At 47.0% G+C, this 15,405-nt stretch overlaps 1 protein-coding gene and 1 long non-coding RNA gene across 2 annotated transcripts; one reads left to right on the forward strand and one right to left on the reverse strand.

Annotated features, from left to right (window-relative positions):
• Window positions 1-1,172: 1,172 nt before the first annotated feature.
• On the reverse strand, window positions 1,173-14,651 carry cdc42ep4b (CDC42 effector protein (Rho GTPase binding) 4b). Its single transcript, XM_058068670.1, has 2 exons — window positions 14,112-14,651; window positions 1,173-3,539 (listed from the first exon to the last, which is right to left on the reverse strand). Exon 2 carries the CDS (start codon window positions 3,413-3,415, stop codon window positions 2,423-2,425), a length of 993 nt encoding a protein of 330 aa, XP_057924653.1. The 5' UTR covers window positions 3,416-3,539; window positions 14,112-14,651; the 3' UTR covers window positions 1,173-2,422.
• Window positions 13,854-15,129, forward strand: LOC131126303 (uncharacterized). Its single transcript, XR_009129138.1, has 3 exons — window positions 13,854-13,937; window positions 14,371-14,461; window positions 14,668-15,129. It is a non-coding gene; the product is annotated as an uncharacterized LOC131126303 (long non-coding RNA).
• Window positions 15,130-15,405: the final 276 nt, after the last annotated feature.

Raw genomic sequence — 15,405 nt, forward strand, 5'->3', positions numbered from 1 at the left:
GGCCATCGGCCCAGGCATTGTTTTGACAGACAACCCACTGCACCTCTAATGTGTCTGTGAGCTGCAGCAAATAAAAAAACAAAACAAAGGCCAGCCCCTGCCGGTTTATTATTGACCGGCCCAGTGGGAAAACTCCTGGTACTCCCTATGGCCAATCCACCCCTGACTGTGGGCCAGATTTGATGAGTTTGACACATGCAATGTAAAGTACCCGCGGTAGAAAAAGCTGGTGTGATCAAAGCCGCTAGCAAACGCTGAAAAACGTCATTGGGGGCCCCGGCTTTTAGGGGACCCCTGAGAGCTTGGGGCACTTGGTGCTAATACACTATGTGTACTGCACAGAAATGACGACAATGGGCATTTGGTGCTACGTAGGTCCCCCTCATACTCGGGATGGTCAATAAATGACTAAAAAAGCCATCTATGCCAAATCAAAGCATTGACTTCCTCCAGCTGTTTAGTAGGAACTAACATGGTTAAGTTTATCCTATTAAGTCTATTCTGTATCACAAGACACTCTCCGAAATAAACTATAGGATATGTGCCATTGTTTTTTCATAAAATACTCATTTCTCAACCTGTACTCCTATATAAAGACATGTTCAATGGTTGATACTGGTTATTCGTAGCCTTGAGAGGAATTCATAAGTCATTCATAAAATGGTAATATTATTTTAAAAATTACATCCAAGAACTTTGATTAGCAATGCTTCATGGCCTCACAGCTCGGAAGAGCTCAATTCCACCCTCAGCTGTCACTGTGTGTAGTTTGCATGTTCTCCCCGTGCGTGAATGAATGAATGAATGAATGAATGAACGAATGAGTGAATGAAACACCAAATCAATTTGTTTTTGGAATGTGGAAAATAAGTAAAACTGATGACAGAAATGTAAAAAGCAGCCATAACCTGATGAGAATGAAGTCAAAAACGTGATTCTAATGGATGTTGTGATTATTACCAAAATAAAGGTGTCATGTTCCCAGGACAAATGTGGCATTTTAGTGGCAGCAGGAGGACACATTGGAGAGAAAATCATTTATTTTCACCATATTTTTGAAAATGTCTTTTTTGCCAAATGAAGATGATTTATGATGAAAAGTCGCATCCTGTGACCCCCCACTGGAGGGAAAGCTTATTTGGATGTTTGAGATGAGGAAGAAGACCACCCGCTTGGATATCAGCAGCTTTATTGCAAGAAGGAAGGAAGGAAGGAAGATAGAAGGAAACGTCCAAACATCTTCCAGCTCGCTTCTGCTTGGACTCATATCCTCGCAGACAACTTGGCAGCTTATTGCAAATTCACGCAGGAAACAAAGGAACAGCTGAGAGGCTTTTCACAGCATTTTGGTGCAATTTTGCATGATGATGAATCAAGTCGCCAGCCAAGGATTGGAATCATCCGCCAACAAGTCATCTTGGGCCCTTTGACCTCCAAAAATAGACCATGACACGGCGCTCCTGGTAGCCGTACAACCGCTAACACACATCCTGGATGCACAAACATCTGACACGACATCAGGCACCCCCGGCAACATCATTGGGAACACAAGTCAGACTATCCAGACACTACTTTTCATATAAAAACGTTACTTCATGGATACGTTCTATGCATTTTCAAAGGCAAGTTGGAGTTGGAGGAGACCAGATTCCCCCCTAAAAAACATATTCAAATCCTAAAATAACAATAATCCAAAAATATATTGCATTATTATTTCTATATATTTCCAAAAACACCCCCCCCCCTCCCCCCGATTGTGGTTGTAGAAGCTGACATCAATCATTTTCCAATCATTCTAAGTCTGTCGTGCCACCAAAGCTAAAGGAACTTAGCTTACTGCCTTCTAGGCTAGGCTGTAGCTAACAGCAGCTAGAGCTGGAGAAAAGCCGAGTCGTGACGTCCAGGATACAGCAGCGAGAGCGTGCCGTGATGGCCAACAGATGGAAAGATGTGGTTGCAAAGCTGGAGCAGAAGAAAAGCAACTCCTTTGGATGCAAACGGGTCGAGGTTGTCATTTCGGATGGCGTAGGAAATGGAAACGCGTGTTTGTCGCCAAAGCTGGACGTCGGCGTACCTAATGTTGCAGCCAGCGAGGTGGCATCACGTGACCCCGGGAACGACCCCCAAGGAAAAGTCGCTGGCTTCTGATTGGCTGACTGGACTGCTGGCCTCCATTATGGAAATGTCACATCCTTTACCGCCGCGTGGATGGCACTAGCAGTGCCAGCCAATCGTCTGCGGGTGTTAGTGAAGGCCTGGTTGTGAAGGTGAGGTGAAGGTCAGAGGGATGGGGTGGATAAAGGGCTTTCCAAGTCCCATCCCATCCAAGCACGCAGAGAGGAAAGTCAAAAAAGGCGCATATTTGTGGTCCGACGTTGGCGTATGTGTCGGGTTAGTGTTCTGAGTGGAAGCGGCGGAGGTCTCAGACTCTGATCTCATCGTCTTCGTCGTCCATGAAGGAGAAGTCCTCGTCGCCGTGTGGCGAGCTGTACTTGGCGCTGTCCGTGTCGCCGTCGCGGCGGAATCGGTGCAGGGTTTTCTCCTGGGTGGCCGAGCCGTCGCTGGACACGGAGCAGCTGTCTGGGCTGCGGTGGCGGTTCCGGGCGTGCGGCTCGGGGGTGTAGGGCGCCTCCACGGTTTCATGTCTGTACAAGGCGCGGGGCGGCCTGGCGGGCGCCCGCTCCTCCGCGTCATCGTCATCGATGAGCGGGATGCGGGACGGCGAGGCGTGGCCTTCGCTTCCTTTGCCCTCCTCGTAGCCGAGGTCCGCATCCTCGTTGTCTTTCCTCTCCATCACGCTCAGGACGTCCCCCAGCATGGAGGGTCCGAGGTCAATATGGAAGGACATCATAGACTCGGCGTGCTTCATGCCGCCACCTTTGGGCACGGACGGCGGCAAGTCGCCCAGATGGCCAAAACTGCGCTCGTCGAACTCAGCGTCAAACGTGGCGATGGCGACGGCACCGTTCACCGGCTTGGTATCCACTTCCTCCAGCTTCTTCATGGGACTGGAGGACACGCTCTTTGCCAGGCGCCCGCCTCCATTCCCCCCCTGGTGGTTGAGGTACGGCAGGGAAATGGCGTTTTTCACCAAGTTGGCCGAGCCGGCGGAGGGCACGGCGGCGTACTCGTACTTGTCCCCCCGGTTGACCGAATGGGAGCGCTTGCTGCCTCGGAAGGTGCGGGACAGAAGCCCGGACTTGGGACGCGGAGAGCCGCTCTTGGCGTCCCCGTCGGGGCCCTCTCCCGAGCGAGTGCTGAGGAAGGACGTGTCCCCGAAGGCGTCGCCGCCTCGCCCCACGTGCATGGTATGGCGGAAGTCCCCCAGCGGGGCGCTGATCATCTCCGCCGTCAGGTCGATCCGGGATCGCCGCTTGGACGGCTGGGAGTGGACCGGCTGCTTGAGGATGGGCATGGCGGACCGGCCCGGTGAGGAGGTGGGTCGCTTTTCTGGGACGCTCAGATGCTTTTTCACGGTTCTGTCAAAGAAGGTGCGAGCGTGTGGCCATCACCGTCCTCCTCCTGCCAATTCCATCCACCTGTGCAGGGACACACACACAATGTCACATCATCATGCCGTCCAGCTAGACACTGCCACAGATACATTGCACACCTGTGCTAGTGAATAATATTCAGACTTTTTCTTCTTATATCACGACTTTATCCCCATAATATGACTTTATTCCCATAATATGATCACTTTATTCCCATAATATGATCACTTTATTCCCATAATATGATCACTTTCCGAGCTTGGGGTGTACATAAGGAGGCTCTTTTACCGTTTTTGATGAAGCTTTGTGACCACTGACATTCCAGGTATTGACTATTCCCAGGAAGGGTACCCGTAGATGGACATTCCATGGGGAACTAGGACTCTTGAGGAGGACAACATGAACTTAATTGAGTGGATTGGGAAAGGATCTATGGGACATGGGTTTTGTTTTTGGTTAATCTGCAATAAAAAGACCTTTGAAGGAAAGGAGTTGTCACTTCGTTGGGCAGCCCTTGAACGCACCACGTCAGCCTTCCTCCCACACTGCCCCTGCTTCATGCATGAACACACCATCTGCACCTTTAACAGCACTCACAAGCAGCGGCCGCCAGAGGGCGACATCAGCCCACTGGAGGAGCGTTGCTGTCCAACTATTGAACCAAGGCGATTACGTCATTGCATGGCTTCCACATCAATTAACCTGCAGCCTTTATTTACCTCTGGCTTGTCATTCCTAACAATTATGTCAAAATATTGTTTCCCAACAAGAAATGAGGAATAATAATCATCATGTAGTATCGCGTTGCAATAGAAAAACCAAGTTGTACTACCAAGTAACTTTTTATTACAATGAACTGGTAATACTAGGAGGAAAGATAACATCCCTGGTAGCATAGAGTTCAACTATTAAAGAAAATATAAATAAAATGCAATGCCAAATCTATATCATATTCATTTGTGGGGAAATAGTTGTAACACCAGAATAAAGTCCAAATATGGAAATCAGGTCCTACTTAGGAGAAGAGAATTGAGAAATAAAACAACCTTCATGCCAAGGCTGGGGTGAACTATGTAGAGCAGGGGTCTCAAACACGTGGCCCGCGGGCCAAATGTGGCCCGCAGGACACTAGTTTGAGGCCCTGCCTTGATGTGAAAGTTTAATGTTTAACGGCCCGTGCAAGTTTGACATGGATGCTGTATGGTATCATGTACCCAGAAAAAATTATTACGTTTGATTAATGTTCATGTTAAAGGTTAAATAACTGTTAATAGTTATCCTCCCTATCCATGTGGAAGTGGTAAGTTTTTGGCTATTTAAGTTTAAAGGAAATAACTTGAAGGCTACCGTTTAGGTCGCTAGCGCTCTAGTTTGCGAGTTAGCATGTGTCTCAAGACCCTGCAGTTGCGCAATATGTTGTAAATAAAAAAGTATAAATGTGACTATAGTTGTGTCATGTCTACAGGGCTCTAATAATGCTTTGTTAATTTTAATCTGAAAAAAATAATTTGTCTAATTTGACCCTAGCTCCAGTGGCCCCCAAGTAAATTGAGTTTGAGACCCCTGATGTAGAGTATATACCGTGTATGTATAGATATATATAGTATATACCGTCTGAGCAGAGCTTTACTAAATAGCCAAGGTGCCTGAAATGTGGCCCTCACTGGGGGCCTGCTGGGTGACATGAGCGCAAATGAGGTCAAAGAATGAAAATGAAAGATGATGATGATGATGAGGTGGTGTGAGCTTGCCAGATGGTTACGTAAGCACGTGACCTGTCTCAGGCGCTGATGAGGTGACAGGACCATGAACGATTCAGGGCGGCTCGTGTCGCCTGCCCGCCGGGTGATGTCACAGCCAGTGGCATCACGTGATCCGGCACCGACTTTCCCCGGCGATGCTCCAGCCTGCCGGCGGTTGATTTCGTTTCTTCCCAACGTAGCTGTGACTCCGCTCGGGACAACCACACCCCCCACGCTGGTGACGGGGCTCGGAGCAGACAAACCTGGGCTTTATGTGACCTTGAAGGTCTCCATTGTGGGCCCACATTGACATGCAAATGAGGCTGGCCGCTATCAGCGGGGTGACAATGGCTGACAGAAACGTCAGCACAATTTCAATTGTCACCAGTTGACCGGCGGCCAGCCCAGAACAGCTCACATTCCCACGCTAGATGGAGCGCTCCGGGGGGGGGGGTGTTTGTTGAAAAACATCAAGTCCAAGCTAAACGTCACAGAGTGATGGACTGAACACCCCTGCTGTGAACTACGATACAAATACAAAGCAGCGTAAACATTCTACTTATGATGGTAGTAGTCTACATTGGCCAGTAGGTGTCGCCAGAACAGGCACTTTGTGTCGGTTGAAATGATCACACAATAACACAACCTCATCATCATAAAGGTAACAGGGGGGCATCATCCATGACCAGCTAAAACCCAACTTAGACCCCCCCAACAGCACTTCCTGTCCACCTGACACTAAGGTCCCCCCTGCAGGGAACACAAACGTCTGAAAGGCCTATTTATATCTCTGCTATATTGGCTAATGAGAGTGTAAAGTTGTTTAAAGCCACCATTACAACAATGACGAGACAATAGCCACCACAGGAAGTACGCTGTCCACAACAAAAACATGAAGTATTCCATCTATTCATATTGAATCCTTCTTAGTGGAAATGGATTTATTTCAGTCGGGTGTGGAACCAATGAAACAAAGCATTATGATATATTTAGCATGTGGCAACCACAAGCAATGTTTTGTTTTGTTTTTGTACTTCCTGCTGCACTACCTGTTTTACCTGTCCTACTTCTGTCTGGAGAAACTTGGTCTGACGCAAGGCAAAAGTATCTGTGGCAGGTCATGAAGGGAAACATTTGGAATGGGCGTGACTCATAAGGGAACAGGTCTAGCGGGTGACTGCTGGAGCGTTGGTGTCAGGTATGTACAAACATGACTGCACTTCATACAGTATGTGGGGGGCTCACGTTCAAACAGATGATGACAAGACACCAGTTGGCGTGTACGAGCCTCAGGGCACGGGCACGCTTGGACGGCCCAGTGAAGCCGTCATTCACTGGCAAGCTGTTCTCAATCCTGCTCCAAAACTCATTTGGCAACTTTCCCCAGCACCACCTGACTGTGGGGTGTACAAAAAAGTGTCAGGCTGCAAAATGATTTCTCTGCTTTCCAGCCAAGCGGCCCTTTTATAAAGCTGTTACTCCTGCATGACTGGACAAAGTGTTTACTGGGAGGCCTGCTACGCTGCCATGGCGCTACGCTGCCGTACCGCTAGGCTGCCGTGCCGCTAGGCTGCTACACTGGCACGCTGCTATGCTGCCATGCTTTGACGTTGACATGCCGCAACGCTGGTACGTTGACATGCCGCTATGCTGCCACGCTGCTACATTGACGTGCTGCCATGCCGCTAGACCGCCACGCTTTTACGTTGACATGTCGCTATACCGCCATGCTGATACATTGACACGCTGCACTCGGGCCAAAAAGGAAGCTAACAAAACAGATAATTATCCCCTTTCTGGGCCATAAAATCCTCATTAGCCTCCCAAAAAGGTCTGAGCAAATCCATTTTTATGAGAGTTTCTTATTGGACAGAAACAAAGTCATGGCGTCCAGCAGGTCCCAGATCAGATTATGCAGGACAAGCTTGGAGGTTGGTTTGAGGGGCACTGGGGGTGGTTCTTTCCCTGCTAAGGGGACAGTGGTGGGGTTGTGCGCAGATGTGTGTGTGTGTGTGGGCATCGCCATGGGGGTTTTGCAAAGGGAGAGCATTCATGTCATGTGAGGCCCCCGTAGAGGGTTGGGGAGGGGGGGGTGATGAAGGACCCGGGCCAAGTCATTGAATTAACTAACCGAGCTGCTGAAACACCAAAACTACATCAGAATGAAACCCTGTCCACATCTGAATAAATGGTGGGTTTGTAGAATGCGCTGCAAGCCAATAAAGATGGTTGTAAATAATAATAATATACTCTACAGTTGGTTCATGTCATGACCCCTCCCTGGGGTGACATTTATCATGCTTGCAACGAAATGTATTTACTGTGAAGCAGTTGGGGTGTGCTGAGCTAGCAGGTAGAGAAAGAACACTAGAGGATGGAACCACCAAAACCCAGTTTAGCAGAGAGGATGGAACCAGCAACATCCAGTCTCGCAGAGGGGACGGAACCAGCAACATCCAGTTTCGCAGAGAGGACGGAACCAGCAACATCCAGTTTCGCAGAGAGGACAGAACCAGCAACATCCAGTTTCGCAGAGAGGACAGAACCAGCAACATCCAGTTTCGCAGAGAGGACAGAACCAGCAACATCCAGTCTTGCAGAGAGGACAGAACCAGCAACATCCAGTCCAGCAGAGAGGAGAGAACCAGTGACATCCAGTCCAGCAGAGAGGACGGAGCCAGCAACATCCAGTCTCGCAGAGAGGACAGAACCAACAACATCCACTCTCGCAGAGAGGACAGAACCAGCAACATCCAGTCTCACAGAGAGGACAGAACCAGCAACATCGAGTCACACAGAGAGGACAGAACCAGCAACATCCAGTCTCACAGAGAGGACAGAACCAGCAACATCGAGTCACACAGAGAGGACAGAACCAGCAACATCCAGTCTCGCAGAGAGGACAGAACCAGCAACATCCAGTCTCGCAGAGAGGACAGAACCAACAACATCCAGTCTCGCAGAGAGGACAGAACCAGCAACATCCAGTCTCACAGAGAGGACAGAACCAGCAACATCCAGTCTAGCAGAGAGGACAGAACCAGCAACATCCAGTCTCGCAGTTGCCGCCCGTCTCTCTTTCTCAAGCCTTTTCTTCTCCTTACGTTTTAGATCAACATTTGCAATGAAGGTCTTGTTCTTCCCCTCCCTGTGTGTCTTCAGCTGCCATTGTTCACTAGCGACACAGGAAGCCAATAGTTCACTCAGCAGAGAACACTGCTCCCTAGCACTTTGGTGGAGAACTGCAGGGCACATGCTCGGCAACACTAATGTACCACATGGAAACAAACTGTCTGGAGCCCCAGCAGGGGGCCAACAGACCTACTCACAGACACCTGGGCTATACATTCGGTGATAGCTAACGTTTCAAGCTCAAGTTTGCCAAATTGCTATCATTATGTTGCGTGGGCGTAGCTTATGTTCTCAAAGCAGGAAGAGGCGGATGTAAAATGCTGGCGGTACGTTTAGACCTTTCTAGGCATGGGCGGAACCCACCACGTGCACTGTGCATGGACAGTCCTTTTCACCGCTCACGGCCATCCCATGCTATGTCATGGTTCATGACTACTATCACCAGGCATGACCAACAGATGCCGGCTTCCCAAGGGGGGGCTAAGCCAATGAATGGAAACAATCAGCTCCTGACATGCAACTCCACCACCTGTACCCTGGGATAGGCTCCAACCACCCTAATGAGCATAAGTGGCATAGAAAATGGCTGGATGAAACTCACATTTACAAGTGCACCTGAACATGTTTTTGTCCATAGGCTACTGCTGTCTGATGAAGGTTAAACTTTGCCTTTGAGTGTGGTATGAAATGGCCACAGCACCGTGGCAGGACAAAGAGCATTCCAACAAGAAGATGCCAGCATCAGACTGGAATCAAAGATCCTCCATGTAGGATGACTCCTCGTCGGTTTACCATTATTCAAAGCTTCAGGTTCATGAAGATACGGTATAAATATAAAGGGTTATCTTGGTGGCCGATATGGAGTGGAAAAAAGTTTCCCTCTCATTCCCTGTGGAAGTGGTAGGTTTGCGGTTTCTCTGTCCAGCTTCCCCACTGCATTCAAAACGCCTTCTTAGTTTAGAATAAGTACACTGGAGAGGCTAACTAGTTAGCCCACTGGCTATGCTAGTAGTGGTTATGTCCCTGTAGCCTGTGAAACCTGATATAAATAAAGTGGCGTAAAAGTGACTATAGGGCTGTTATTTCATGTCTACAGGGCTCTAATAATGGTATTTACAAAGTCATAATCAGGTTTTAAATATCCCATTTACGTAACTCATTGACATAAATAATGGAGCCATGTCTCATAGAAAGGTTTCCACCCAGGGACACCCAGAGTGGGTTTCTCTGCAGTAACTTGCATGCTGTCTTTTTGCACTTCCAAGAAATCTCCCCATGCTAAACGTTAGCGCCTGGCGTCCTTGGAGAGCCAATGCGCAGCCTGATGACTTTATTCTTTTCAAATGAGCAGCAGACGTGGAGCAACAAGCTAGCATCATCCCCTGCACTGAAATGTACGTAGCAAGCACAATAGTAGTGATCACCCCGCCAACAAAGTACATGACAAGTCTGTGGGAGTTTCCAGCGTCCCCCACCCCCTCCACCCCATTCAAGCCAGTACGTACTGGCTCTTTCCAGAGCAAAGCATGATGAGATCATGGGGCAGCCAGCCAGCAGCCTCACTGCACCGACGACTGGGAGGCTGACACGGCTCATCGTCTGCTTCTCGTCTTTATTGACCAATAACCTGAGGCCAGGCCCACCATGACAAACCTTTGGCTGGGGGGGGGGGTCAAAGGGCAACAAGCGTTGTTTCATACTGTACACAGGAATAATAAACACAACTTGAACCAGCAGCCCGGGGGCCTTTTTGGTTGTTTCTAAACGGCCCCAGGTACTACAGTTCCATTCACTGGATAAATCAATCAGCAGTATGTCACAAGAATACATTCAACATTGAGAGAAAATAACTTGGAATCTGGCGGCACGGCGGTCGAGTGGTTAGCGCGCAGACCGACGTTCAATTCCATCTTCGGCCATCTCTGTGTGGGTTTTCTCCGGGGACTCGCTAACTGAAAATGGACAAAATTCTTATATTGTAGGTAGCATGCCTGTTTTATGAGGACTTCATGGAATTAAAGTAAAAACCCATTTCAAGGGAAAAAAACGGTCATGCTACCCTAATCGGGTTGTTGAGTGTCTGCACAGCGCCGTGCATCGTGCCTGTTACGGAACAAGTTTACCGCATCACTTTAGATACAACCCAAAATTGAGGCCAGCTAAAGTAAACCTAATAAAGCGGGGGCATTGTGACAAGTGTCAACTTCCCAATTGCACCGTGTAGAATGACGCACCGCTCAGCTCCTCTGTGGCTGCTGCTTGTGGTCCAGGGAGGGGCGTCGCTCTGTGATTGGCCAATCAATCACAGATCGTGACTAGTGAATACATAATGAGCATTTTCTTTAAACACAAATAATGACAAAATGTACTCCTTTCATACTCGTATCCGGCAAAATGCATTATCCCCATCGGAAAGTCGTTATTATATAATGAGTATCTGGCTCATCCCTACTAATTATTAGGGTCGGGTGATATTTTTACAGAGCAGTATAGCAGGAAAATGACATATGGGTATGAATGAGAAATATAAACAAGCCAGTTGATGACTGTGTGCTATGGCAAACTTTATTGGTCAATAAAATGAATGAAATGCTGTCATGGAGAGGAAAAGTGACGTTCGTGGGGGGGAAGGATTTACTTGGCGGACCGCTCAACTGTGGCACATGGGCTGTGTTCGGAACCGCTTTACTTACCTACTACTCATACTAACTTTTTGAGTATGCAGTGTGTCTTCACTATGCGAGACGTTCCCGGATGCATACTGCATTCGCCAGAAATGTTGAGTAAGTATCGTCAGCTTACCACTCACACTTAAATTACCCAGGATGCAACGCAACGTGATGTCACCGGGACAAGATCAGTCCAAACAGCGGTGTCAAACAAGATATATTGCGAGTTCTTTGCTTCTTGTTTTCAAAGTAAAAGCAGTGATTTATCACGATGGTTTTGTGAAGTGAAGTGCGTTGCTCACTTCGGCTAGCTTAAACTACCTTAAATTTTGTCGAATTCGTCTGAACTAAATTGTAAACGGTTGGTATTTGGACAAATAAATGGCACACTCAGGATCCAAACGGCCACTTTCTCGCCTGATTATTTTTTTAAAAATCTCAATAAAGTAATGTATTTAAAGAGTTTACAGGGAAAGTGAAGTCAGCTTCAGCCTGTTGATTTCGACTCGGGCAAGAACGCAATCCATTGTGGGTTATCATGTAGTACGCTGTAGTGTAAACGCTTTGCATGCTGTCTGATGGATTGAGTACACCGTATGGATAGTATGGGCATGGAAGTATGTAGTAGTTAGCATGCGGTTTCGAACACAGCCAAAATCTCTAAACCAGGGGTGCTCATTAAGTCGATCGCGAGCTACCGGTCGATCGCGGAGGTGGTACTGGTCGATCGCTGGTCGATCGCGGCGTGACATTAAAAAAATATCATCCCAGCATCAATGCCGTCACTTGATTGATATACAGGGCAGCCATTCAGATGACAACTGAATGTTGCCCTTCGGGCGACCAATCAAATCAAACAACGTCTCTAAGTGCAGCAGAACTTACGATGTCAGCCTATCATCCATCCCCGTTACTTGATTGACATACAGGACAACCAGTCAGATGACAACTGAATTTTGACCTTTAGGTCACCGCTCATGCGTAAACAACGATGCAAAGTGCTAAGCTAGTCGGCGAATTGCGAGATTTTAAGCCCTCGCTAAAGTTTATGGTCACTAAAATGAGTGAAGGAGCTGGACCAAGTAAAAAGGCAAAAACTGGACCAAGTAAAAAGGCAAAAAACATATCACTTCCATACGGATATGGAATATTATACGGATATTATCCATGACTGATAAACATTTAAAAGTGTGCTTGAGGCTGGCTATCAGCAGCTACTGTCCGGACTATGCATCCCTGGCTGGTTCAATTCAGTGCAAGTCATCAAAGTAAACTCAGGTAATTACAAAAAATGTTAATAGTTAATTATGTGTGTTTTGCAATATTGGCTCATTTGGTTATGTAAGGTACATCAACATACATTGTACGTACAAATAATCCTCAATACATTTGAAAATAAATAGATGTTTTGCATTTTTGTAGTGGGTAGATCATTTTGACTCGGTCATTTTAAAAGTCGCTCGCATGCTGAAAAAGTGTGAGCACGGTCTAAACCAGGGGTCGGCAACCTTTACTATGAAAAGAGCCATTTCACCCACTTGCCCACTAAAGAAAAATAGCCTGGAGCCGCAAAACGTTGTATGTTTAAAACAACATTGGAGGGGAAAAAAAAGACGAGTTGGAGTACTCTTGCTAGTACTGGAGATAAACTTTTGTTTTTAAATGAGCTCTAATTTATTTTTTAGAATCGTCAAATAACTCATTAATAATAATTAATAACTCAAATAACTCAAAGTATTACTCATTTCCCTTCATGTTAACCTGTCAGAGAGAACTGGATAGCATCCTGTCTGCTCATTCAGTCACCAGTCAGAACTCAGTCAGGATGCATTCATGGTCTCACACAAAGTTGGATTTTTGTAAACTCACAAAGACGTGCATTTTCACCACACGGGTGCTAAAAAATATTCAAGCATTGCAAAGGGAGCCGCAACAAAGAGGCTGGAGAGCCACATGCGGCTCTGGAGCCGCGGGTTGCTGACCCCTGGTCTAAACACTAAACCGCCTCCTCCGCAACTGTACAGTTTGAAATGGTAATAAACACCGACAACGCTAACTGAGTTTAGCATGCTAGGGTGCTTGTGTGTGCGTCTCCTCACCGCTTTCATGTAAGGTGAACATTGTTTTCATGTATACATATACTTTTTACTGCTTTCCTTCATTGATGCTTTGCCTGAGGTTTTCCTATAGACCTAATTGTTTGACTTTAAAAGCCAATGTACTCTTTTACTGCCTTGGTGGGCTCATGATTTTTAAAGAAAAACAGTCTATAAAATGTATTGTTATGTAGATCATTAGTAAGGCGCACACTAAGGCCACCCAAGCATCCTGTGTACTCGGTACCTTAAAAGTGTGCAGCGTGCTGTAAAACACATCAACTCTAGGTGCTGTGAGTATATGTGGATGGATTCTCGTCTGCCTTCCAAGTTACATAATTGTGTGTGTGTGTGTGTGTGTGTGTTGCTCCTCAAGAGAGGTCTGCCTTCCTTTCCATCTGCCTGGGATTAAATCAAGTCCTCTACTAACAGTAGTACTGCACTTTCTACTGCATACAGTATCCTTTACATACATATATATATATATATATATATACATACAGTACACGAGGAAAATATTATTAACGCCAAACATCAAGTGGCAGTTGTGGGTCAATTGTATTTCATAGTAGTAGAATAAAAGAAAGTATATTTTGGTGCCAAAGGTGCTGCTTTATCTTTGCCCTTTGTAACGCGCGTCCGTTGGTGACGTCACTACTCGCCCAATCCACGCTCTTTCTGTTATTATTATTATTACCATTATTATTGTTGTTGTTACTTGACGAGATGAATGATGGCGGTCACAATCCTGTAATATGGTAAAAAAATAAAATAAAAGACAACTGTGCGCGGAGTCGTGTTGAGGTGAGGGGGGGTTCATTGTTGGGACGAGACGGACTACTCTCGGCGCATTAGAATGGGACGTTAAAACATCTTATTAAATCATTTAATCTTAAAAATCTTAAAACATAATTCCGGACACTTTGGCTGAAAGGCTACCACAAATAAGCACCAGGTACAATCAGTAAGAGTTCTTACCGTCAAGGCACTCCGAAAAAGACCAGGGAGTTCTACCGGGTGTAGTCCACAACTTGTGCCCGCATGAGCAAGAAGCAAAAAGGGGAGAATCCGATCCAAGACGGTCCTCGGCTCTCGGCGGTGGAAGATCGGCTTGTTGTGTCTGTGCGTCCGTCCAAGTCTCTTACTGTGTGTGTGTGTGTGTGTGTGTGTGTGTGTGTGTGTGTGTGTGTGTGTGTGTGTGTGTGTGTGTGTGTGTGTGTGTGTGTGTGTGTGACAGAGGCGCCCGTCCCACGCCGAGGGGGCGAGCACCAACCTCTTCCTGCTACGTCAACATGGCGGCCCTCCACAGCCTATCAGCTAACATGGAGGTAACGTCAACACGCACACACTTTTAGCAAAACAAACACCACTCCAACTATCTTTTGTCATGTTTGAGTAGAAGCTTGTACCCCAAACAAAGACGTTAAGCTGTATTATTTATGCTTCTTAGTACGTTACTAGTATTAGGAAGTTAGCTGGCTTTAGCACAGAGGCTGTGTGTCTTAGCATTTTGAGTGCATTAAGTGCGTTCCAGGCGGATGTACGACAGTGCACTCTCAGTACCCGGATGTTGCACTCGCCACGCCCCCGACGAGGAGTGCACCTTCACCCGTTAAGAGACCAGTTGGAACAACTCCATTAAAATGGACAACTTTCGTCTATAACTTTGAGTATATTTAATTATATTATTCTATCCACACACATATCTTAGCTGCTGCTTTCCACTGGGAAGACATTGTTTAGGGAGGACTGGCTTAATAAGACATGCTGTTGCCACCTACAGGAAAGGAGTGGAACGGCATCAAGCTCCGTGTGGGACTCTGTCTCTGTCTCTCCCTGTCTACCGGTACCATTCCCCCTTCTCTTAAAATGGCCTCAGTCACTCCAATACTAAAAAAACCCGGTCTGATCCCCATGTTCTAAATAACGACCGGCCAAGATCAAACCTTCTGTTTATCTCCAAGCGACCATTGTTGCTGCTCAACTCCAGGACCATCTACCAACTAACAATCTCTTGGAGCCCTGTCAGTCAGGTTGTGGTCCCCATCACGGTACTGAAACATCACCCATTCATATGACCAATGACCTCCTCCTTGCAGCTGATTCGGGTCTTCTCTCCATTCGTCCTCCTTGACCTTAGCGCAGCTTTCTAAACCATCTCCCACGCTGTACTCCTGGATCGTTTAGCCTCCATTGGGCTCTCTGGCACAGCCCTCCAATGGTTTTATTCCTACACTTTATTCAAGGTCATAATGTCATATCCTCATGCCAA

Source organism: Doryrhamphus excisus, chromosome 3 (assembly GCF_030265055.1).
Source record: "Doryrhamphus excisus isolate RoL2022-K1 chromosome 3, RoL_Dexc_1.0, whole genome shotgun sequence".
Taxonomy (NCBI): Eukaryota; Metazoa; Chordata; class Actinopteri; order Syngnathiformes; family Syngnathidae; genus Doryrhamphus; species Doryrhamphus excisus.

Coding starts and splice junctions, on each gene's coding strand:
- cdc42ep4b (XM_058068670.1), bottom strand. CDS start 3,415: ATGCCCATCCTCAAGCAGCCGGTCCACTCCCAGCCGTCCAAGCGGCGA.